Source organism: Oryx dammah, unplaced genomic scaffold (assembly GCF_014754425.2).
Source record: "Oryx dammah isolate SB20612 unplaced genomic scaffold, SCBI_Odam_1.1 HiC_scaffold_6, whole genome shotgun sequence".
Taxonomy (NCBI): domain Eukaryota; kingdom Metazoa; phylum Chordata; class Mammalia; order Artiodactyla; family Bovidae; genus Oryx; species Oryx dammah.
The window spans coordinates 36,541,145-36,566,770 of NW_024070190.1; the positions used below are offsets into that span (position 1 = coordinate 36,541,145).

General features: G+C 36.6%; 1 protein-coding gene across 2 annotated transcripts in view; it reads left to right on the plus strand.

The window, feature by feature from the left end:
• Positions 1–25,626, plus strand: part of CTNNA3 (catenin alpha 3) — a 1,846,273-nt gene that overhangs the window by 956,654 nt on the left and 863,993 nt on the right. For both annotated transcript variants that reach the window (XM_040242231.1, XM_040242230.1), the window contains exon 9: positions 273–425. In XM_040242231.1, the coding sequence (XP_040098165.1) occupies positions 273–425 (153 nt within the window). The remainder of the gene's footprint in view (positions 1–272; positions 426–25,626) is intronic.

Genomic DNA, 25,626 nt, shown 5'->3' on the forward strand with positions numbered 1-25,626 from the left:
TTATAATTTGACCTCTAGGCTAAGTACAGTTTAAGAAAAAAATAGTAATTTTTGAGAGCAACAAAGCTATTGCTCAATAACTTTTTTCTTGGATATTTACCTTGTTTCAGCTTGGTAAGTGACATTCATATACAGTCTTAAATATTATAATTTTAAAAGACAGTACAAAAATATATAAAAGGAATTTTGTAATTACAGAGATTGTAAAAATATGAAATAATATGAACCATTTCCTTGGGGGAAAAAAAACTGAACTTGTTACTTCTCCTCAGCTCCGTAAGGCCATCATAGATCACGTGTCAGACTCTTTCTTGGATACAACCGTCCCACTTCTGGTTCTCATCGAAGCTGCCAAGAATGGCCGGGAAAAGGAAATAAAAGAGTATGCTGCAATATTCCGTGAACACACCAGCAGGCTTGTAGAGGTAAGTGTGCTGGAATTATAACTACTCTAAATCCAAGAGAATAGGGCTCTCATTCTGCATTTATAGCTGAACTGAGCTCAAATACAAACTTTTGACCATTTACAGCAAATGAAACAGAGATGGGCCAAAGTAATATGAAGGTACGTATCTCAAATTGTATGAACTCTTCCCCATTGGCTTGCAAAAGGAACAATTTATTTAGAAAGAATTGTGAAAATATGAATATATTTTCTTAATGCATTTTTTTTTCAGAGCTACAAACACACACACAAAACCTGGTTAAACTTAGCTTTTATCATTACAAATATTTTCTTCATATTCTAATTTAAAAGTATTAGATGCTCTCTCATGCCATTTTATTGTTTCTCATCTTTTCATGGTTATGTTATTCCTCAGCCTTTCAAATCATATTCAACTATGAAATATGACTGTAGAATGTAGGATATACAGGGATAGAGAAACACAGAGTAATTAAGTAGAGATGGTGGATTGGTCCATGTCCCAGTAGAGGCAAGAGGAGATGATAATAAAACTATAATCCTCTTCTGCTTGGAAACTGGAGACATACCCCATGTTTTGGGAAGTGGGTTGGCATATGAAGGAGCTATGTTGTGCTGGGAAATTCCTAGAAGACAGATAATGAAATCTGCTCTAAGAAAGGGCATCAGTATTGCAGTCATGGTATAAGAAACCCGAGTGGAAGAATGCCCAACACCAGTAAAAAGGTGAGAGTACTCACAAGCCCAGGAACCAGTGGTAGGAAGGGGAAAATGTGGTTAAACTGATTCTCATACTGAACTAGTACCCATTAGTATGACTCTACCAGTTGTTTTTGGCTTGTGTCTAGACTCATTGTCAGTGCCCATGCTGTGCTGATTGACTTCCATGGTGGCTCAGACGATAAAGCGTCTGTCTACAGTGAGGGAGACCCAGGTTTGATCCCTGCGTTGGGAAGATCTACTGGAGAAGGAAATGGCAATCCACTCCAGTACTATTGCCTGGAAAATCCCATGGACAGAGGAGCCTGATAGGCTACAGTCCACGGGGTCGCAAAGAGTCAGACACGACTGAGCGACTTCATTCATTCATTCATGCTGTGCTGATTATTAAACGTTTTGATTGCCAGAACCTTCCCATATAGGCCATGAACTCTGTGGTGGAACATGTGTTTGGGGGCCCAAATTGCATATCAAATTTGTATTAGAAATAGTCACCACTTGAATTAGAAACACAGCATTCTCTACAATAATTACTAAGGTAGAAGACTTTTTTCCCAACATTTTTCATGTGTATCTGCTGGGGAGGAAGTTTCCATGTAACTAGCACTTCCACTATAAACTTTCTGCACCCCAATCCTCACATTTAGAAAATGAAAGGAGTGGATAAATAGGTGGTTCCTAAGATAATTTCAGCCCTAAAACTGCCCTACCTACAACTTTGAAATCTTTGAAGTTCCCAAGAATTCGGTGAGACAGGGCAACTGATATAATTCCCATTGGCCTTATGTGGAAATAAAATACAAAACCCAGACCAAGCTAATGAAGAGTCAAAGCTGAGCTCCAGGTTTGCTTGAATTTAACTAATCCAGTCAATTGCTTATTATTTATTTATATATTCCTTCTTGTACTCATTCCTCAAATATTTATTAACTATTCCCACAGGAAAATGTTAAAAATTAAAAGGGAGCAGAACAGAAGGAGCAAGTCATTAAAGGCACCAAACTAAATGTTGTCCCTATGAATCATAAACCTTTTGTCTAGAAATGTGTTTTCTAAGCTGAAGGAACACTAAATTATGAAAGTAACTTTTTAGTGAAAAATTCTGAGAGTAAAAGTTGGTTTCTGCTAATATTTCATCCTTACTCCTATTTTCAGTTTAGTTTCTAGTGAGACATAAATCTCTTAAGGTGCTCAATGAAGGACTCCTTGATCACACAGTTTTAGGGGGAAAAGTTCTGTTTGTCTTTGTGGAGATTTTACATTTCTGAAAAATCCAGATATAAAGAGACCTCTTTAAGTTAAATGTTCCCCAAATCAATTAACCTAATGTATCCTTTCTTTCATAAAACTTATTAGGAAGGTGCTGCCTTCCAGGACCCTTGAGAATACTATCTTAATTTTAATACAATATGATAGTTTATTATTCTGTAGATAGAGCTCTAAGAATCTATTTTAAATTTTTAAGGATTTTGAACATTTTATATTTAATGTGAATATGAAACAATAACAGATTTTTGGAATTTTGAGTTACCGAGGGATGGAGAATGGGTCTTATTCAACTCTCTTTGTTCCCTTAACACATTATAATGAGGTTATGTTGGCTATGGAATGTTCCAGTTCTCATTCTGGTATTACTTAGAAACTTGCCTTCAGTTCCAATAAGCTTTTACTACTTAACAAACATCCTCAAACTTAGTGCTTTAAAACAGTAATTTATTATTTACGATTATTTTCTTATTGATTTGCTTGTTGACTGGGCAGTTCTTACATAGGATCTTTCATGTTCTTGTTGCCAACTGTTGGTTGGAGATGAAGCCCTTCAAAGGTTTGACTAGGCTAGACATCCAAGATGGTACATTCACAAGTCTGAAGGTTCATGCTATCTGTCAGCTGGGAGCTTAGCTGTGGTTGTTGACTGGAGCACAAACCAATATATAGCCTTTCCATGTGGCTTCAGCTTCTTGCAGCATAATTTATAGGTTCTGAGATGAGAAGTCCCAAAAGCAAGTCAGAAACAGGAGGTAGAGCTGATATTCCCTTAATGTCTGGGCCCAGAAGTTGATAGAGTGCAGTTTCCACTGTAGTTTATTGACTGAAGTAGTCACAGGGCCTGCCCAAACACAAGGGGATACGAGGGGGCATGAGCCTCCACCTCTGGCTGGAAGGAGCAGCATAATATTTGAGACCACCTTTAATCTCCCCTTCTCTCCTCAGGCCTTCATTTGCTTCAGCTGTAAAGTGAAGGTTAAACAAGATAACAACCAAGGTCACTACCAGTTTATAAAATTGTAAGATCTGACACATTACAAGAGAGACACTCTTTCTTTTCTAAGAGATAAAGACATAGAAGAAAATGAAAATGGTTTTTAAGTATACTGTTTGAACACTGGGTTGTTTATATATATCAAGGAGTTGGGCGGGGAGGGCGGGGGGCAGGGGGAGAGAAGGATACTGCGTTTATCTTCTGTGAAAATTCTTTTTTTTGAAAGGAGCTGTCTAACCAAAGCAACAGAGAAAATCATCATTAATTTACTACAAACATCAAGACAGAAGTGTCTGGGGCAGAGTCTGAGTACATAGGACAGCTCAAATCTATCATTTTCAGAGGATATTGTGCGTTCACTTTGTATAGGTTGCTTACCAGTCTTACCACCTCCTTACCAGTCTCCTTTTTCCTTACCACTGCCTCTATACAGACATGCACATATACCCATCTTATTTCCAAGCTGGGTTATCTGACATAGCTGGGCAAAAGTCTTAGATTCTAAATGACTTCAGGAAAAAACTATTTTCAGTCTGTCTGGGTTTTGATACCTCAACTCTGTCAGAGAAATCTGCAATCTAAAAGTAAACTTGTTGAGGGAAGTCTTAAATGTGGAAAAAAAAATGTCCATTTTTAAAGAATTCCTATCAGATCTTTGGAGAAAAACTGCATACTGTTTAAAGGAATGCTTTAGATAATGGTTAACTTGTGACTTCTATGAAAGGAATAGTAAAAATGTAGAACTGAAGACAAAGGGAAAAAAAAAAACACAAAATGGTAAGAAATTCTACGGGAAATATGTAGAAAACAAAAAATATTCAAAGCATTGGAGAAAGAAATAGGAATGAGAAGCAGAGTGACCAATAAATTAGGCCTAAACATCCTCATTCTCTAGTGAAGTCATGTCTATTTTATTATTTAGTAAGTAGTAAGTTTAGTATAAGTCTAATATAAAACGTATGCTTTATGTACTGTTTAATATAAAATGGCCATGGGTGAAATGAAGGTTAAAAAGTATGGGCAGTTTCAGTAACTGGAGAATTTAGTTCCTTGTGGCTAATTTTTTCTTAATGTTGAAGTAAGTAACTATTATGCAAAGCTTTCCTACTTTGAACATCCCAGTTAGTCTGTGTTTTTAGACCCATCAAGACACCATAGGAATGAGAGGCAGGAGTCAAGAGGCTGACATTTTAAATATGATTAGCAATTAATACAAATGTGCTCACTGAATTGTGCTCCACAGCACTGGTGATGTCTTGCTAAGTCGCTTCAGTCGTGTCCGACTCTGTGCGACCCCATAGATGGCAGCCCACCAGGCTCCTCCGTCCCTGGGATTCTCCAGGCAAGAACACTGGAGTGGGTTGCCATGTCTTTCTCCAATGCATGAAAGTGAAGAGTGAAAGTGAAGTTGCTCAGTCTTAGCGCACCATTAACTCTACTGGCTGCCACCAATCATACTATTAAACAGGAAGTTTAAAATACTAATTTTACCTTAAAAATAAAAATATTCAGTAATTCTTGGGATTTTATTTCTTATCACTTTAAACCTTCTCTAATAGCAAAATCTATAAACTAGTTCTTAATATATCTGTCTTGAATGAAGAAACACATTCCTAACACCGATGCAGTCTTCTTTCTCTCTGAAAAGTTGACTGAAGAGTTCCAGTAACTGGACTTGAGATATACGCCTGATCCCAACTATTTAGTAGTGTCCCTTTCTACTCTATTGTACAAGGATGCTTTAAAATAATACTTCACAGTGATAATAGCAAGTGCCTTTGCTCAGTTCAGTTCAGTTCAGTCGCTCAGTTGTGTCCAACTCTTTGCGACCCCATGAATCGCAGCACGCCAGGCCTCCCTGTCCATCACCATCTCCTGGAGTTCACTCAGACTCACGTTCATTGAGTCAGTGATGCCATCCAGCCATCTCATCCTTTGTCGTCCCCTTCTCCTGCCCCCAATCCCTCCCAACCTAACCCTGCTCCACATCTCCTTCAGAAGGAATTTGTAACAATTTGATAACATCTTTTAAGAATTTTGCCCACTTCAGAGATACAGTTTGTAACTTTAATGTGGTAATATAACTATTATTCAAAACCATACTGCTGCTGCTGCTGCTGCTGCTAAGTCGCTTCAGTCGTGTCCGACTCTGTGCGACCCCATAGACGGCAGCCCACCAGGCTCCCCCTTCCCTGGGATTCTCCAGGCAAGAACACTGGAGTGGGTTGCCATTTCCTTCTCCAATGCATGAAAGTGAAAAGTGAAAGTGAAGTCACTCAGTCGTGTCCAACTCTTAGTGACCCCATGGACCGCGGCCTACCAGGGTCTTCTGTCCATGGGATTTTCCAGGTGAGAGTACTGGAGTGGGTTGCCATTGCGTTCTCTGCAAAACCATACTATTATATATTAAATTAAGGCATTGTTTTTATAATGGCTATTATTTAATATTTCTCTAAAATTAAATCTTAAACATTCCACCATTATTATTTTTGGTTGTCTTACTATTTGTTTTCAGCAAGTAAATCATGCAGAACACTACACTTGCTACCAATTGAATGGTAAAATCTCCTGTTTGTTCCATGGATATTATCATATTAATTATTTTTAAGCATGACAGTGTTAATAATCTAGGCCTAAAAATTTCCTGTGAATTAGTGAAGTTTCTTTATGTGAAAAGCCAGCTTCGTCAGTGCTTTGACTTATTCATCAAAAATTCATCTGTCTTGATGTACCTTATTTTAGTAAGTTTCATGGGAGCCTTTCATCAAAAAGGAAAAAGTGGGTGGACATTTAATTATAATACTTCCCTCCAACCTACAAAGCTGATTGTTCCCACTCACAAAATGGCAAGCCAGATTTAGCAAAGCCCCAGTGCCAAGAGAGAAGACTTTAGAGGGGACTCTTGCTGTTTGCAAGAAGTGCTCATTGCTATCAGCTCTACTAATATTGTTGCATTTTGACAGAATGCTGTTCAAATGTCACACAATGCTTTAATTGATCATCTGTTATAAAATAAGGATATGTTTGGATATAAATAAATCGGGCTTTTAGAGTCCCATCCCATTCTTCCTCCTTTCCACCCCTCTAGAAGAAAAGAAAAAGAACAAACTGATATTTACACTTGTACGCAAACTAACAACTGTTCTCAGTGAGCATCTTGGCAGCTTTCCTCTCTTGGTGGTGAGGGGATATTATAGTAAGTCAGAAATGTTTTTGCTTACATAGAATAGAGCACACAGGTGTGACTGCCCACTCCCTGGATTAGAAATTGCTCAGCATTGTAACCTTCTTTTAGCTAAAAGACATGATGAACTTGATTCTTGAAACCTATCCTAAAAGCATGGTGAGTGACCTTTCCATATTTTAGAGGTTCCTTTATAAATTTTCTATTCTTGATCTTTGGAATATAGGGAAAGGTTAGTGAGACAATTAGAGATAAGTCAGAGACTTTCCATAACAAATACAGGTATTTTTGAACGGAATACAGTGTTTTGAAATTAAAAGGAGAAAGAAAATTATGTGAGATTAGTTTGGAAATTCAGCATGAGGTTAGCAATATTTACATTAAACCTTGTAAACTAGTCAGGATTTGGATTTGAAAAACTAGAACTCTGAGTGGAGATACAGCATAAAGTCACAATTCTGATCCCTGTGTTGCAAAGAATATAGTAGAAATGAAATCTAGATTGTTAAATTGATAGTGTAAAGTGAGTTAGTGGTAGTTCATGAATAGCCTTGAATATTTGAATGCCAGAGTGAAGAAATTAGACTTCGTCTTATAGAACTGGATCCAGCAAGTTGCTTGTCACCAGGGAAGCCTCTAAAGGGAAGTCATATTGTACAGGGGCAATTTTGCATCCAAACATAAAAATTTCTCCCCTTAATAATTGATTCAAATCTCATGAACATAAACTGTCATTTAAAAATGACTGCATCTAAAACCTAATTTATTATCATACATTAAAGAGAAAGAAGAAACTTAGTTGTAATGATGAAATTGGAACAGACAAGCAAATATCTCAGGACTTAATTCATGTCAATGTACGGCAAAACCAATACAGAATTGTAAAGTAAAATAAAAAATAAATTAAAAAAAATAATAAAAAAATAATAAAGGTAAAAAAAAAGCTTGTTTATAAGATATAAGATGAAAGGTGAAAATTAAGCATGTATTATGTTTTAATTGGCATTATTTGTTTCTAATAGCATATAAAATACAGGCCATCTGATAATCAATGTGCTTTTAGATTTGAAATACTTTTTAGTGTTACAAGTAATGTATGAATATGCTTTTCTTCAAAAACTGAGTACAGATAACCATTCTCAGCCCCTTCCCCAGTTCTAATAGTGGTTATCTTATTTAACCATTAATAACATTAATGGTTAATATTAATAACCCTTTCTTTTAGAACTCTTCTATGCATTGAAACATAAATACATGTACTAAAATAAAATAAAAAAAAGAAAAAGAAATAGAAGCCGGGCTACATACATAATTTTAAATTTCCTAGTAGGCATTCTAAATATAAACAGGTAAACTAATTTTAATGATGCTTTATTTAATCCAGTACAGTCAAAATAGTATTATTTTGATATGTAATTAATATAAAAACTATTGATGAGACATCTTCTTTTTGTGCTAAGTCTTAGAAGTCTGGTGTATATTTACACTTTAGGCCTATCTTTACTAGGCCATATAGTAAGGGCAAAATAGCCACAAGTGGCTCATGGCTATGTTTTATTTTATTTTTTTAAAATTTTCTCTTATCATGTCATTTTTGTCTAGTTTTGGCATTAAGGTTATATTAACCTCATGGAATTCTCCTGGAGAAGCAGCTCCTCATTTTATATCTAGAAGATAGGAACAATTTTTCCTTGAAAGTTATGTAGAATTTGCTCATAAAATTAGCTGACCTTGCTATTTTCTTTACAGGAAGATTTTAAACAACTGATTAAATTCCTCTAATAATTGTTTCAGTAGGACCATTTGGACCTTCTCTTTCTTCTTGAGTCAAGTTTAGTAAGATAGTTTTCCAGGAATCTATTTCATGTAAGTTTTCAAATTTATTACCATTATATTTATGAGCAGATCAAGTAATTATGATGAACAGATATAATTCATAATATTTTGTTTTGCTTTTAATATTTGCTGTTTATTCAATGGTGTCTTCTTTTTCTAACTCCTATTTACTCTTTATTTGTGCCTTCTTTCCTTTTTATTTATCTGAAAATGCCTTTATTTGATTTGATTCTTTTTTTTTAATTTTTGTTTTTACTTTATTTTACTTTAAAATACTGTATTGGTTTTGGCATACATTGACACGAATCTGCCACGGGTGTGCATGAGCTCCCAAACATGAACCCGCCTCCCACCTCCCACCCCACATCATCCCTCTGGATCATCCCCGTGCACCAGCCCCAAGCATCCTGCATCCTGCATTGAACTTAGACTGGCGATTCGTTTCTTACATGATAGTATACATGTTTCAGTGCCATTCTCCCAAATCATCCCACCCTCTCCCTCTCCCTCAGAGTCCAAAAGTCCGCTCTACACATCTGTGTCTCTTTTGCTGTCTCGCATACAGGGTCATCATTACCATCTTTCTAAATTCCATATATATGTGTTAGTATACTGTATTGGTGTTTTTCTTTCTGGCTTACTTCACTCTGTATGGCTATGTTTTAGACAGTGCAGTTCTAGACAGATGATTAGCAAGTTGAGGACAGGAGTATATTCATTCATTACCTGATTCATTTAACATGTGTTCAGTCCCTATGTGTGCTGGATTCCTGACAATACTATCTAGAGCCTTTGTTTTTGTTTCTCTGGCTGGATATACAAGTAAGTGCAACATTCAATAAACCATTGTTAAATGAATTAGTGTATAAAAAAGTAGTTGAATGTCCATTAATTCTATGAAATCTTTAAAGATTGTAACAGTATGACTTACTAGTAAAAAGTGAAATATGAAAACTTTCTTGATGTTCTTTGGAAAGTTGCTCAGTATCTCATATCTGATCTATGAAAGGCATTCAGTTCAGTTCAGTTACTCAGTCGTGTCCGACCCTTTGTGACCACCAGGACTGCAGCATGCCAGGCTTCCCTGTCCATCATCAACTCCTGGAGCTTACTCAAACTCATGTTCATAGAGTCGGTGGTGCCATCCAACCATCTCATCCTCTCTCATCCCCTTCTCCTCCTGCCTTCTATCTTGCCCAGCATCAGGGTCTTTTCCAATGAGTTAGCTCTTCATATTAGGTGGTCAAAGTATTGGAGTTTTAGCTTCAGCATCAGTCTTTCCAATGAATATTCAGGACTGATTTCCTTTAGGATGGACTGGTTGGATCTCCTTATGATCCAAGGGACTCGCAAGAGGCTTCTTCAACACCACAGTTCAAAAGCATCAATTCTTCAATGCTCAGCTTCTTTATAGTCCAACTCTCACATCCATACATGACTACTGGAAAAACCATAGTGTTGACTAGATGGACCATTGTTGGCAAAGTAATATCTCCGCTTTTTCATATGCTGTCTAGGTTGGTCATAGCTTTTCTCCCAAGGAGCAAGTGTCTTTTAATTTCATGGCTGCAATCACCATCTGCAGTGATTTTAGAGCCCCCCAAAATAAAGTCTGTCACGGTTTCCATTGTTTTCTCATCTATTTGCCATGAAGTGATGGGGCTGGATGCCTTGATCTTCGTTTTCTAAATGTTGAGTTTTAAGCCAACTTTTTCACTCTCCTCTTTCACTTTCGTCAAGAGCCTTTTTAGTTCCTCTTTGCTTTCTGCCATAAAGGTGGTGTCATCTGCATGTCTGAGGTTTTTAATATTTCTCCCGCAATCTTGATTCCAGCTTGTGCTTATCTAGCCCAGCATTTCTCATAACGCACACTGCATATAAGTTAAATAAGCAGGGTGACAATATACAGCCTTGATGTACTCCTGCCGGGAGCCAGCACAGGAGATCCCACCCATGACAAGGTCATGCGGAGAGGCCTGACGGGCAAGGCAAGTCAGGTCTCAAGGGGTCCCCTGTCTGAGCATCTACGCCAAAACCAAAATCTGTCTGTTTACTGTCTGCTATACTATACTCTTCTGACATAACAGGGGGCTATCCCTGAAAGAGTTAATTCAGAGCTCCAGTTAACAATCTCCTGCATATAAAAAGAATGTCTCAGTTTAAACCCCTTTGATGGCTTTCTAACTTATCTGACCAGTCTGCCCACACTTTTACAACTTGTGGATTGTTTACAGCCCCCAACTGTGAGAAGCACGAAGCTCAAAACATCTTAAAGATATAGAGCCTTTTAAAGCTAAGAATTAGTTTGGTGAAGGGTTCCATTGTTGAGTTAATGTTTGCTGCCAGGCTTCCATATCCATTATCTTTTAGGCACCTGGGAGGATATTAATCAATGTAATCAGGATGCAGAAATAGGAATATAGTAGTTTTGATGTTAGCAATACTAGACTTTTGAGTTAATTAATTTTCTCTTTGTTATAAATCACTGTACTCCACTTTCTTGTTATAAATTGTTGTATCGTATCCTTGCTATGTAAGAATGTAACTTTATTTAGTGCTTTCTGAGAGTGGCACCAGACTTTGGGAAGAACAACACTATTACCCTTATCAGAAAAAGGCTGTAAAATGTTAATTGGCCTTCCGGCCGGAAGATGATGTAAATCACCTAAGACTTATGTATACAACTAGGTATGCAGAGAGAAAGCCTGGTCTCAATAAGAGTCAGGGCTGTTGACACTGCATAATTTTGTATTATCCATTGATCTCTATGTACAACCAAAAAGTATAAAAAGCTTTTCGAACAATAAAGGATGGACCAGTTTCTCAGACCAGCTTCTTGAACTGGTTTCTTGGAAATCTGGCTCCCCTCGTGTCAAATTTCTCTCTCTCTTTCTCCCTCTCCCTCCCTCTCCTTTTTAGGCTGAATTCCCATCTGGAGTGGGGAGGCTCACCACGTCTACTTACTTGCCCTGGCTTCTAAGACCCACGAGAGAGGGAGCCTAAGACGGGGCACCCTCCGCTATTCAAACGGGTGCTGGTGGCCTAACGTAGATGGTGCAAACCTCTTGTCCTGAGGTTTTATTAGTTCTCCCCCTAAACCAAGTTATTCAGCATCTTTTCTCCACCAAATTTCCCACTACACTATTCTTTCCTAATCTCTTTTTATGTTTCTAAATAAGTAAGTTTTTCCTTGCCAGGCCGCCTCCCCTTCAAATTACCCTGGATCCACCGGGGCTGGACCCTGGCATACTGCTTTCCCAATTTGGAACCAGTCTGTTGTTCCATGTCCAGTTCTAACTGTTGCTTCCTGATCTGCATACAGATTTCTCAGGAGGCAGGTCAGGTGGTCTGGAATTCCCATCTCTTTCAGAATTTTCCACATTTTGTGATCCACACAGTCAAAGGCTTTGGCATAGTCAATAAAGCAGAAGTAGACATTTTTTCTGGTATTCTTTTACTTTTTTGATGATCCAACAGATGTTGGCAGTTTGATCTCTGATTCCTCTGCTTTTTCTAAATCCCACTTGAACATCTGGAGGTTCACAGTTCACATACTATTGAAGTCTGTCTTGGAGAATTTTGAGCATTACTTTGCTAGCGTGTTAGATGAGTGCAATTGTGCTGTAGTTTGAGCATTCTTTGGCATTGCCTTTTTTTGGGGATTGGAATGAAAACTGACCTTTTCCAGTTCTGGGGCCACTGCTGAGTTTTCCAAATTTGCTGGCATATTGAGTGCAGCATTTTCACAGCATTATCTTTTAGAATTTGAAATAGCTCAACTGGAATTCTATCACCTCCATTAGCTTTGTTCCTAAGGCCCACCTGACTTCGCATTCCAGGATGTCTGTCTTTAGGTGAGTGATCACACCATCATGGTTATGTGGGTCATGAAGATCTTTTTTGGATAATTCTTCTGTGTGTACTTGTCACCTCTTCTTAATATCTTCTGTTTCTGTTAGGCCCATACCATTTCTGTCCTTTATTGAGCCCATCTTTGCATGAAATTTTCCCTTAGTATCTCTAATTTTCTTGAAGAGATCTCTAGTCTTTCCCATTCTATTGTTTTCCTCTATTTTTTTGCATTGAACTCTGAAAAAGGCTTTCTTATCTCTTGTTCCTATTCTTTGGAACTCTGCATTCAAATGACATGCTCCATTGTAAAGTGAAGATAATAGTAAGATTGAAAAGGTTGACACATTAAAATGCCGACACATTAAAATGCCACATAATGTGGACAATATTATTGGGTGTCTTCTTCCCTTTCCTCTCTTTAACATTTTTTTTTCCCAAAAAAATCTTATCTGGAAAGAGCTTACTTGAATCTCCAAAATCCCGATGAGCAATAAAAATTTCCTTTTAGAAAATTCCTTTTATAAGGTAATTTCAAAGATACTGTAGTTGTTGAATGTTTGTGTACAACTTCCAGATGCAGATAAAAGTGTTTTTCAGGAACATTAACAGGTGAAAACATAGGCATGTGCAAAAATATCTTGTGCTGAAATTGTGTACTCAATATTTTGGTGTATAATTAATTAATACTAAACTTCTCTGAAACTGAAAACTTCCCCATATTACTCTCCATGATTGTATTTGGCCAAAAGTTAACAAGCAAACATGCTGACAATTACTGATGTATAATCTGAGACCTAGAAACCACCAAACATTTCTCTTTTTTTTTTTTTGAATCAACAGTCTGATTATGCAAGTTGGAGATAATCTGTTTTTTTTTTTTTAATCAATTCACTATTCCACTCAGTTAAAAAGAAATAGAGAGAGTCCCTACAATGTGATCTATAGAGGTCATTTATACAGATTCCTGCTGTTTAAAACTGGTTTCATTTTTATCTTTTGTGTTTTAAAATGTATGGTTTGACTCACCTGCTTAGGTGACTCTAGCAAATTAATTAGCCTCTATGGAATTCAATTTAATTATCCATAGATGGGAAAGAAAGGATTAAATAATCTTTTACTGACATTTAAAATTCTAGAAACCAGAAAGAAGAGGTTTTTTTTTTTTTTTTTGGTCTGTTTGTTTTTTATGCATAGATAACTTGGATGAAGTTAAATAAAGTTTGGAAGGGTGGTTATTTTATGGATTTCATAGGATAAAAGTTACTTTTTTTAATAATAAGAGAAAAACAAGGGAAGAAAATAAAGGAAAATAAATTATTTAGCAATCTGTACCATGTCATGCAAAGAACTTTATACTCATTACCTCATATTAATGCTGACAATATGATTGAGAAAGATATTTTATTACCGTTTTGCTGATAAGGAAACTGTAGCTGGAAGAAATGAAGCAACTAGCCTAATGTCACACATCTAATAAATGGCAGAGTAGGGAATCAACTTGGTTTTATCAATAGCAGGGATTAAATGAATAAAGGTAGCACAATAAATCTAAAAATAGTGAACCCAAGTTTTACTCATTTAATTCCTTGATGGTGAGAGCAGAAACCCTTCTGAATGCCTTTTAGATGAGAGACCTGCCAGTAAGCGGATCAAGTTGCAAAAGTTCCAAGAGTTTACTTCATATTTTTTTTTTCCTAAGAATCTCCAATCTTATTCCACCTTCCTTAGCTAGAGAAGCAGAAAGTCAGAAGCACACGTTTATGCTCATGAAATACTTCTGCAATCAGGTGTTCTTCATAACTCTTGGTTAACTATTTAGCTTTGTGGTTAGTCCAGGATATAGGACCTAAGTGAGATCACTACAGGTAGTTCACTGGTAAGGTGATTTTCCAGAGCTTGAAATATATTTTGACTTATAATCAGTGTTATTTACACTGTTTAGCATTCTTAGTCCACAAAAGCCTATTAAATTAAAACGTGCCCAGTACTGTATTAGAAGTATTCTTTCTAACACAAATATGCATTTAGAGGTGTCCCCGTTACTTAGTCCCTTTGCAGCCTTGTGGTGCAGAGCATCACTAAGGTAGGGGCAGAAAATTCAAATGTTTACAGTAGAGGACAAGCTAGTAATGAAGGTAAGGGTTCCGTGGGATGGGCCTCTGATGAAATGGAGGAATAAACCTAATGTAAATGACTGGCCTCACTCATCTTTGGTCAGGTATTGCTATGCATAAATGCAGACTCTGGATTCTGACATTATAATTTCTTAAAAGAACCAAGAAATACAGATTTTAATGTAAAATTCTTTTAATTTCTAGGCGTAGACAACTAAATCACTTTGAAACAAAATTAAAGCAAAACTAGAATTTCATCATTTGTGCCAATACATAATGCCAGAGACAAGTAGATTTTCAGTCTCTGCTCTGAGGTCAAGTTTTGAAAGACAGGCTTTAGCAAGATGTATTTTTGTAGGAAATGTAGATAATATCTGGAGAATGTCCTGATGTTAAGAATTGGGTATTGAAGCTAGGTAGTAAAATATGGAAAGAAGTTGTTGTTTAGGGAAGTGGGTTCATTTCAATTTTCTTTCCTCTAGTAGTTAATTTTTGAAATAGGAGGTAAATTGAAAAGGGTTAAGAGCTCAGAGATGATAAGATTTCTTCTTATCATCTCTGTTGCTTGGAAGCAATTCTAGGGTAGAAATGGGGAGACATAAAGGGAGATCTTGGCAAAGGGCATTTCATATGTATGTTAAACCCAGTTAACATAACTTGTGTATGTTCAACACATTCCTTTTATAAGAAATCAGTTAGCCTGACACTCTCTGCAAAAGGAAGTGTTATATTTGATGCTTTTTAAAAAATGCTCCCATTTGAGTCAAATTTACTGAAAATTTCTTTGCATTCCTTTGATCACTTGGTCTATAGTATAAGGAACATGAAAAGAGACTTGGGGTTTCTAGATCATTCCTTGACAGTTTTGTGAGATTATGCATGGAATTCCAAAAGAAAGGCAGAACATCTTTAGAGGGTTTGAATTTTGTGCTTTGAATCAGTCTGTTAAATGACTGCTACAAATTCTCTTTCTCCTTCCCCCATCTTTCTTTCACTTAAACTCTTCTTCTCACTCACTCCAGCTACAGCTATAGTCAAATTATTATTCATTGTGTCAAAGGAGAACATCTAGTTGTTTTAATTTTCCTTTGCTAGCAACATGATATCTAAAGAGTTGGCATTATCAAATAAGTATTTTTTAAAGCATGAGCTGTGCTGGTGCTGGGGGTTCAATCACAGACAGAAAAAGATAGACTTTGCCCTGTTGGAGCTTATCGTCGAGGAGGCAGTAAATGGTAATTGTGTATGGTTGTGATAATGATGTGGATGAACTACTGTGTTCTATGAGGACATTTATGGTTACTGGGTAGGTTTAGGATAAAAACATCACATTTTTGGAGAACTGTCTTCTAAGCTGTCAACATAAAAGGATTTTTTGTTTAAAAGTCAGATTAGGGGCTTCCCTGGTAGTCCAGTGATTAAGACTCTGCACTTGTGCAGGGGGCACAGGTTTTATCCCTGGCCAGGGAGCTGAGATCCCACATGCCAGGCAGTGAAAAAGTTAAAATAAATAAATAAAACTGTCTTGAAAAAAGAAAAAGTCAAATTAGAAGTAGTCAAAGAAGTAGAAAGAAGGGTATTTTAGAGATAGAATTGGACTGGCACACTAATTTGCCAGAAATAAGTGCAGGTTTCTTATATGGTACAGGGAGTTATATGGTATCTACATGTTTAACTTAATAAGAAACTGTCAAACATTTTTTTTTTTCTAAAATGGCTATTTTGCCTTACCTCCAGCAATGTGTACAATTTCCAGTTGCTCCATATCCTTGCCAGTACTTGGTATTGTCAAAGTTTTTGTTTTGCCATTCTAATGTATATAATTATTTTATTATGCTTTTAATTTGCATTTCCCTAATTACTCATGATTTTTATGATAAAATTATGATAAAATTATAAAATTATAAAAAAATTCTTTATAATTTACCTATTAAAATTATACATTCCAGTGATTTTTAGAATATTCAGAGTTGTGCAACTATCACAATCAATTTTAAAGCATTTTTATCTCACCTTAACTAGATAATCACTAATTTACTTTTTGTCTCTGTAGATTTGCCTTTTCTTGATGCTATGTATAAGTGAAATCAAACAACATGTGGTCTTTTGTGACTGGCTTCTTTCACTCAGCATAATGTTGTCAAGTTTCATCATGGGTAGCAGGCACCAGCACTTCATTCCCTTTTAGGGCTAATTCTGTGTGTGGGTATATCATGATTTATTTGTTTATTCATAAGTTATTGGGCATTGGGCTCTTTCTACCTTTTGGCTATTATTTGTAATTTTGATGAACATTTTTATACAGGTTTTTGTGTGGGCATATATTTTTATTTCTCTTGGGTACATACCTAACAGTGGAATTCCTGGGTCATGTGATGACTCTATATTTACCACATGTGATAATCCTGTATTAACCATTTGAGAAACTGCCAGATCCTTTTCTAGTGGTACCAGGCTCTACCATCTTACATGCCTACCAGCAATGTGTGAGAGTTTCACTTCTACTCATCCTTGTCAACACTTATTGTTTGTCTTTGATTGTAGTCATCCAAGTGGCACCCCACTCCAGTACTCTTGCCTGGAAAATCCCATGGACGAAGGAGCCTGGTAGGCTGCAGTCCATGGGGTCGCTAAGAGTCAGGCACGACTGAGGGACTTTACTTTCACTTTTCACTTTCATGCATTGGAGAAGGAAATGGCAACTCACTCCAGTGTTCTTGCCTGGAGAATCCCAGGGAAGGGGGAGCCTGGTGGGCTGCCGTCTATGGGGTCGCACAGAGTCGGACACAACTGAAGCGACTTAGCAGGAGCAGCAGCGGTGGATACATCTCATTGTTGCTTTGATTTGCAATTCCCCCATGGCAAATTATGTTACATGTAATTTCATTTGCTTATTGCCTACTTGTATATATTTCTAGGTAAATATTAGTTTAAATCTTTGACTCATTTTGCAAATTGGATTGTTATCTTTTTATTATTGAGATATAGTAGTTCTTTCTATTGGAGAAGGCAATGGCAACCCACTCAAGTACTCTTGCCTGGAAAATCCCATGGATGGAGGAGCATAGTAGGCTGCAGTCTACGGGGTCGCTAAGAGTTGGATACCACTGAGCGACTTCACTTTCACTTTTCACTTTCATGCATTGGAGAAGGAAATGGCAACCCACTCCAGTGTTCTTGCCTGGAGAATCCCAGGGACGGGGGCGCCTGGTGGGCTGCCGTCTCTGGGGTCACACAGAGTCGGACATGACTGAAGCGACTTAGCAGCAGCAGTTCTTTCTATATTCTAGAGGCAAGTCCCTTATTGGATATGTAATTTGTAAACTTTTCTTCCATTTTGTGTGTTGTCTTTTCATTTCTTGATGGTACCCTTTGAAAGTCAAAAGTTTTAAATATTGACAGAGTTCTATTGACCTCTTTTTTTATTTTGTTCTTTGTGCGTTTGGCTTCATACTAAGAAACCATTGACTAATTTAAAATTATGAAGATTTTAACATGTTTTATTCTAGGAGTTTTATATATTTACATTTACATATTAGATTAACTTTGAGTTAGCTTTCACTTATGGTATTGCATATACAAGAAAAATCTAATATTATTAGTTTTTTGCAGTCTCCTGGTTTCTCAGTGATAAAGAATTTGCCGGCAGTACAGGAGATGCAGGTTTGATCCCTGGGTTGGGGAGATCCCTTGGACAGAGGAGCCTGAAAGCCTGCAATCCATGGGGTTGAGTAAGAGTCAGACATGACTTATCAATTGCTAACAACAACAAATTTATTAGTTCCAGAACCATTTGTTGAAAAGGCTACTATCTTCTAATTGAACCCTGTAAATCAATAGACTATAAATAAAAGTGTTTATTTCTTGACTCGGTTCTATTCCATTGATCTGTATGTCCATTATTATGTCAGTACCACTCTGTCTTAATTGCTGTAGCTTTGTTGTAAGTTTTAAACTCAGAAAATTTGAGTCCTTCTCCAATTTTGTTCTTTGTTTTTCAATATAGTTTTGGCTATTATGAGTTATTTGAATTTCCATATGAATTTTGGGATAAGTATGTCATTCCTGAGGAAAAAATATGTGGAATTTTGATAGGGATTATGTTGAATCTTAACAATGTTAAGTCTTCTCATCCATGAATGTGAAATGGAAAATGTCTTTCCATTTACTTAGATCTGCTGTAATTTATTTCAACAAAGTTTTGTAATTTTCAGCATATAAGTTCGCACTTCTTTAGTTATTCCTAGCATTTTATTCCTCTTCATGCTATTATACATGTTCAGTTCAGTTTAGTTGCTCAGTAGTGTCTGAGTCTTTGCAACCCCATGAATCACAGCATGCCAGGCCTCTCTGTCCATCACCAGCTCCTGGAGTTTACTCAAACTCATGTCCACCGAGTCAGTGATGCCATCCAGCCATCTCATCCTCTGTCATCTCCTTCTCCTCCTGCCCCCAATCCCTCCCAGAATCAGAGTCTTTTCCAATGAGTCAACTCTTCGTATGAAGTGGCCAAAGTATTGGAGTTTCAACCTCAGCATCAGTCCTTCCAATGAACACCCAAGACTGATCTACTTTAGAATGGACTGGTTGGATCTTCTGGCAGTCCAAGGGACTCTCAAGAGTGTTCTCCGATACCACAGTTCAAAAGCATCAATTCTTCCGGTGCTCAGCTCTCTTCACAGTCCAACTCTCACATCCGTACATGACTACTGGATAAACCATAGCCTTGACTAGACAGACCTTTGTTGGCAAAAAATGTCTCTGCTTTGAATATGCTATCTAGGTTGGTCATAACTTTCCTTCCAAGGAGTAAGCGTCTTTTAATTTCATGGCTGCAATCACCATCTGCAGTGATTTTGGAGCCCCCCAAATTAAAGTCTGACACTGTTTGCACTGTTTCCCCATTATTTCCCATGAAGTGATGGGACCGGATGCCATGATCTTCGTTTGCTGAATGTTGAGCTTTAAGCCAACTTTTTCACTCTCCTCTTTCACTTTTATCAAGAGGCTTTGTAGTTCCTCTTCACTTTCTGCCATCAGGGTGGTGTCATCTGCATATCTGAGATTATTGATATTTCTCCTGGCAATCTTTATTCCAGCTTGTTCTTCATCCAGCCCAGCATTTCTCATGATGTACTGTGCATATAAGTTAAATAAGCAGGGTGACAATATACAGCCTTGATGTACTCCTTTTCCTATTTGGAACCAGTCTATTGTTCCATGTCCAGTTCAAACTGTTGCTTCCTGACCTGGATACAGGTTTCTCAAGAGGCAAGTTTTTCAAGAGGACTCTTTTGTTGACCATGATGGCTACTCCATTTCTTCTAAGGGATTCCTGCCCACAGAAGTAGATATATTGGTCATCTGAGTTAAATTCACCCATTCCAGTCCATTTTAATTCACTGATTCCTAGAATGTGGACGTTCACTCTTGCCATCTCCTGTTTGACCACTTCCAATTTGCCTTGATTCATGGACCTGACATTCCAGGTTCCTATGCAATATTACTCTTTACAGCATTGGACCTTGCTTCTATCACCAGTCACATCCACAACTGGGTATTGTTTTTACTTTGGCTCCATCCCTTCATTCTTCTGGAGTTATTTCTCCACTGATCTGCAGGAGCATATAGGGCACCTACCGACCTGGGGAGTTCCTCTTTCAGTATCCTATCATTTTGCCTTTTCATACCATTCATGGGGTTCTCAAGGCAAAAATACTGAAGTGGTTTGCCATTCCCTGTTATACACGTTATTATTTCTTTCTTTTTTTTTTTAGATTTTTTTTTGCAGTATATTGAAATGCAGTATTTTATGTGAATTTACCTTGCATCCTGCAACTTTGCCAAACTTATTTATTAGTTATAATAGGTTGAGTAATTTTGTGTGTACTGCCTAATATTTTCTATATATAAGATCATTCATCTGAGAATATAATTATTATGTCTTTTCAAATATAGTTGACTTTAATTGCATTTTTAATGCCAAGTTCTCTAAATATTATTGTATGTTTTTTTCCCATCTGTATATCTTCTTTAGTGATGTGCCTGTTCAAATGTTTTCCCTATTTTTAAAAATTGAGTTATTTACTTATTTTTGAGCTGTTTTAAATATATATATATATTCTATATATATATTTGAATACAAATCCTTTGGTATTTGTATGAATTTTGTGTTATAAATGTTTTCTCTTATATATGTTCTTTGTCTTTGTAATATCTCCATAGTATCTTCTTTAAGGTGGAACTTTAAAATTCTGATAAAGTCAAAGCTATCAATATTAGTAAACATGGATGTTGATTTTGTGTTTTATATAAGAAACTTTTGTATAAAGTTTTTATTTTACCCAGAGTTAGCAAGATTTTCTTATATATTTTCTTCTATATGTTTTATAATGTTTAGTTTTTACACTTGAGTTTTTATTCCATTTTGAGTTAATTTTTGTATATGGTGCAAGGTAGGGGAAAAGGGTTATATATTTATTGTATATGGATGTCCAACTTTTTCAGCATAATTTCTCTATTGAATCATATTTGCTCTTGTGTTAAATATCAGTTGACCTAGATTGTGGGTATACCTCCAGTTTATCTATTCTATTCATTGCTCTACGTGTTTACCTTTTACCAGTACTGCAGTGTCTTAAGATTGAAATTGCATTGAATCTATGGATCAGTACACAAAGAACTGACATCTTGAAAATACTGATTTTTCCAGTTCATGAAGATGATATATATCTCCCATTATTTATGCTATCTTTGAGTTTTTTCATCAGGATTTTGTAGTATTTAACATCCAAATATTTTAAATTACTATTTAAAAATTCTTAAAATTTTCTTACATTAAATTCTCAAAAATTACATTATAGTCTTAAAAATTTATACATTAAATTGTAAGATTTTCTACTTATTTTATTAATTTGTGTGTGTATTATGTATGTGTGTGTGTTTTTTTGTGAGAATTCCAGAAAGCTTGCCTATTAATTAGCTGGCCATATTTGGAAACTAATTTAAGTAGGAAGTTTGGTGCTGTGTTTAATAATAAAACTTGTATGAATTTTAAAAAGTAGTATAGACTAATGTAGTGGGAAAGAACATAGAATCAAACAAATCCTGACTTCAATTTCATGTATTTAGCTTCACTCAGCTTCAAATTTCTCATTAGGAACATGGATTTAATAGCATACTTATTTTGTGAGAATTCAATGAAGTAAGTCAAGTAAAGCCTTTATGACAATATGAAAAGCTACACACTATGTGATTTCAACTATATAGTATTCTAAGGAAGGCAAAACTTCAGAGACAATAAAAAGATTAGTGGTTGCCAGTGGTTGGGAGAAAGGATGAATAGGCAGAGCACAGAGGATTTTTAGTGCAGTGTAAATACTCTGTGTGATGCTATAATGATTGATCACATTCTAATTCATAGAATGTGCAACACCATGAGTGAGCCATAATGTAAACTATGGCTTATATTATGATTTGTATGATATATGTCAATGAAGGTTCGTAAGTTGTAAAAACACAAAAGAACCACTCTAGTGAGGAACGTTGATAATGGGAGAGGCTGCAACAAGTCTTGGCAAAATGAAGATAACTGAGGAATCTGTGTCTATGTGTGTATGCACAAGTTTATCTATCTGGGCAACCCCAGATATGAACTGGACTATATTTGAAGACTGGCATGAATAATAACTCAGACTGAGCTTGAGTCTGAGGTTTCATTTCACTTTACTGCTGAATCAGCAAATAAGTAGTATAAATGATGTATATACTATATAATGATATTAGTAAGGAGATGGGTCATTTCAGTGTCTCTTCCGTTCCTTCTGGAGACAAGCCTGAAATGAGGTGGTCAATGCTCTGTATGAGATGAGAATTTGCCAGATTGGAGGAGCTTCGAGCTATGGCCTGGATGCATTTTGCACCACAGTGTTTGCAAGAATCTACCTACTACCATCTGTACAGTCAAAGCCACGGTTTTTCTAGTAGTCATGTATGGATGTGAGAGCTGGACGCTTAAAAGTGGCTGAGTGCCGAAGAATTGATACTTTTGAAATGTGGTACTGGAGAAGACGCTTGAGAATCCCTTGGACTGCAAGGAGATTAAACCAGTCAATTCTAAAGGAAGCCAATCCTGAATATTCATTGGAAGGACTGATGCTAAAGCTGAAGCTCCAATACCTTGGCCACCTGATTCAAAGAGCCCACTCATTGGAAAAGACCCTGATGCTGAGAAAGGTTGAGGGCAGGAAGAGAAGGGGACAACAGAGGATGAGCTGGTTGGATGGCATCACTGCCTTCATGGACATGAGTTAGAGCAAGCTCTGGGAGATGGTGAAAGACAGGAAAGCCTGGCGTGCTGCAGTCCATGGGGTCTCAAGAGTCAGACATGACTGAGCAACTGAACAACAACCTACTATAATTGTTCTTCCCCATCTCCCCATGTACATAATTCCTTTTTCTATTTCCTGCTGCCCAGGATAGGCAGGTTGTAAATGGCCACCTTCTCACTGTGCCCTCACATGGCAGGGAGAGATAGATAGAGAGAGAGAGAGAAAAAGATAGAGAGAGAGAGAGAAAAAGAGAGAGAGAGAGAGAGAAAGTGCTGGTAATTCTGCTTCTTTTCAGCCCTAATAGATTAGGGCTCCATCCTATGACCTCAACTAACTCTTATAAGGTCCTTATAGGCCCTATATTCCAATAGTCACATTGGTGGTTAGGGCCTCAAATTATGAATTGAAGGGGGGCAAACATTCAGTTTATAACAGAGACTACATAATTGTAAAATAATTGCAATGAAAATGTTTTCAAAAAAACTAATGAAAAAGTTTGACAGTATGTTTGAAAACATTAGGGGATTTCAGCAGAGAGGAAGAAACTAGAAGAAATTTTCAAATGCAAATGCCAGGTATACAATGACTATATCAGAGACAAAGAATTTCTTAGACTGGATCATTCATAGAGTTGATAGAGCTGAGGGAACAAACATTGACTTTGACAATAAATCAATCGACATCATTTAAAGTTAAGTATAAAGAGAATTAAGAGTGTATGTCTGTGTGTGTGTATGTGGAGGGGGGCCTTCATATCCCCAAAAGCTGTGGAACAATATCAAATACTCTATGATGTAGATACTTAGAATCCTAGAAGAAGAAGGGATGTGAGTGCAGAAATAATGGATGAGAATTTTCCCCCAATAATGAAATGCATCAAACCGAAGATCCAAGAATCCCAGAGAACCCTAAGCAGAATAAAACCACAAACAAAAACCTGTCACATCACAGTTAACCTTCTGAAAATCCTGAAGAAAGAGAAAGAGAAAATCTTGAAGAAAGCCAGAGATAAAGGCACATTTTGTGTAAAGGAAACACAAAGAGTTAGAGCAGACTTCTTTTCAGAAATTCAAGCCAAAAGACAATGGAAGAATACTTTTCAAATGATAACACAAAAATCAAGTGAAAACTAAAGCCTGAGTTCTAAGATCAGTGAAAATATCCTAAAAAATGAAGGCAAAAAAAAATTTTTTTTTCAGACAAACTAAAGCTGAGAGAATTTACTGCCAAAAGTATTGTGGTAAAAGAACTGTTAAAGGAAGTTTTTCAGGAAAAAGAAAAGTGACAGAGAAAAACTTGAATAAATACGAAGAATACAGAAGTGGTGAAAATGATGGCTAACGACTACAGCTGAGTTCCCCATCCTGGTGACTGCTCTTGGCTAAAGATAGCCACTTCTTGAGAGGTTTTGCATCTCTTCAGCAGCCTAGTCAATGACTGTCAAGTGTAGGAGCTTAATAACCTCATCCCCTTCCCCAGTGAGAAGAAGTTTTGCCGGACAGTCCTAGTTTTGGAACTTTCTGTGAAATTGTTTGGGACCTTTGCTTAAAGGTCTGCCATTCTTGCTCTGAGAACTTTGAAGGCTTTTAATCCCCAGATGCATGTATTTTACATTATTATACTTTTTAATTTTCAAAGCCCCTTAGAGTTAGATTCTCTTTTTTAGGTTTGGCATGAGGTGGTGCTGATTCCTTTGAAACCAAATATACCTTGATGAGCTCTGTGGCAAGAATTGACACAGTCAGGAAGCAGTCAGCAGTTTTCTTTAAGAAATGGACTGTTGCCGTCAGGTTTTCTGTTTAAACATCTGAACTGCTATCAGTATGTTTCCATTTGACCTATGAGTTCATGCCAATGGAAAAAATAATACCTTCATTGTATACCAAATTTTATTATTTTAATGGTTCCTGTAAGCCTTTGTTCAAAAAAAGCAAGAGGAAGATAAATGAGAAAAAGCATAGGGATCACCCAAGATCCATCTATTTTTATGATTGTTTCTAGGATACCTTCCTCCCTAAGAATTGTAGCAGAACAACCCACACTAGAGTAGTTATTTGTCAAAGTAGTCTCTTTTTTTGGAGTCCTGGTTTCTAAATCTTCAAGAATATGAAAGCCACATTTCCATGACAAACCATTATGTCACTTCTGAAATTTGTGATCCGTCTTGGACACTTCTGCAGAGAGCTAATAAAGATTAGACCTGGATTGTGACTGACAGATAGCTAAGTAATGGTGTATAGATCAGCTTTCCATAATTCAGTTCGTATTTAAAAGACTCACAGTCACAAAACTACCTGTTAAATTAAAAAAGAACTATGGGGCTGCATTTAGTGTGTGGCCCATAGGTAGTTTTATAAGAATCAAATAGTCTCAAGGCTTCTATGGTGTGATTGCTGCGTAAATGCGGGTTTAGCAACTTTGTATTAACAAATGTGGCTGCAATTAACCATTTAACCCTTAAGAATTTTCAACTCATGCATTATTTTCCTCAGAATAGCAGAGTTTTTTTTTTTTTTAACCTTGTTGACAGATTGAGTAGCTTCTTGCTCCAACTATAGACCACAGAGGAAAAAATAAAACATTAAGGCCCAGATGATAAACATTTTCTAAGCTTCTAAGCAACATTGGAATGATACAAAATAAAAACATTTTAATTCAGTTCTGTTTCTGACTTTGCCCTTGGACTGTGGACACTATGATACTGGGAAAGTCCTAGTCCACGAGCTCTTTGTTTCTCTTGTGCCTTCTACCCTTATCTTAATGAAAGGAATATTTTTCACCTGGATAATTCTTTGAAGTTATGAATGAAAAATGTACAAAATATGAAGTTAATAATTCCATCTACCAATCACAATTCAATGATAACTTTTTCAGCCCATATGCACACATATGCTTCCCTTGTG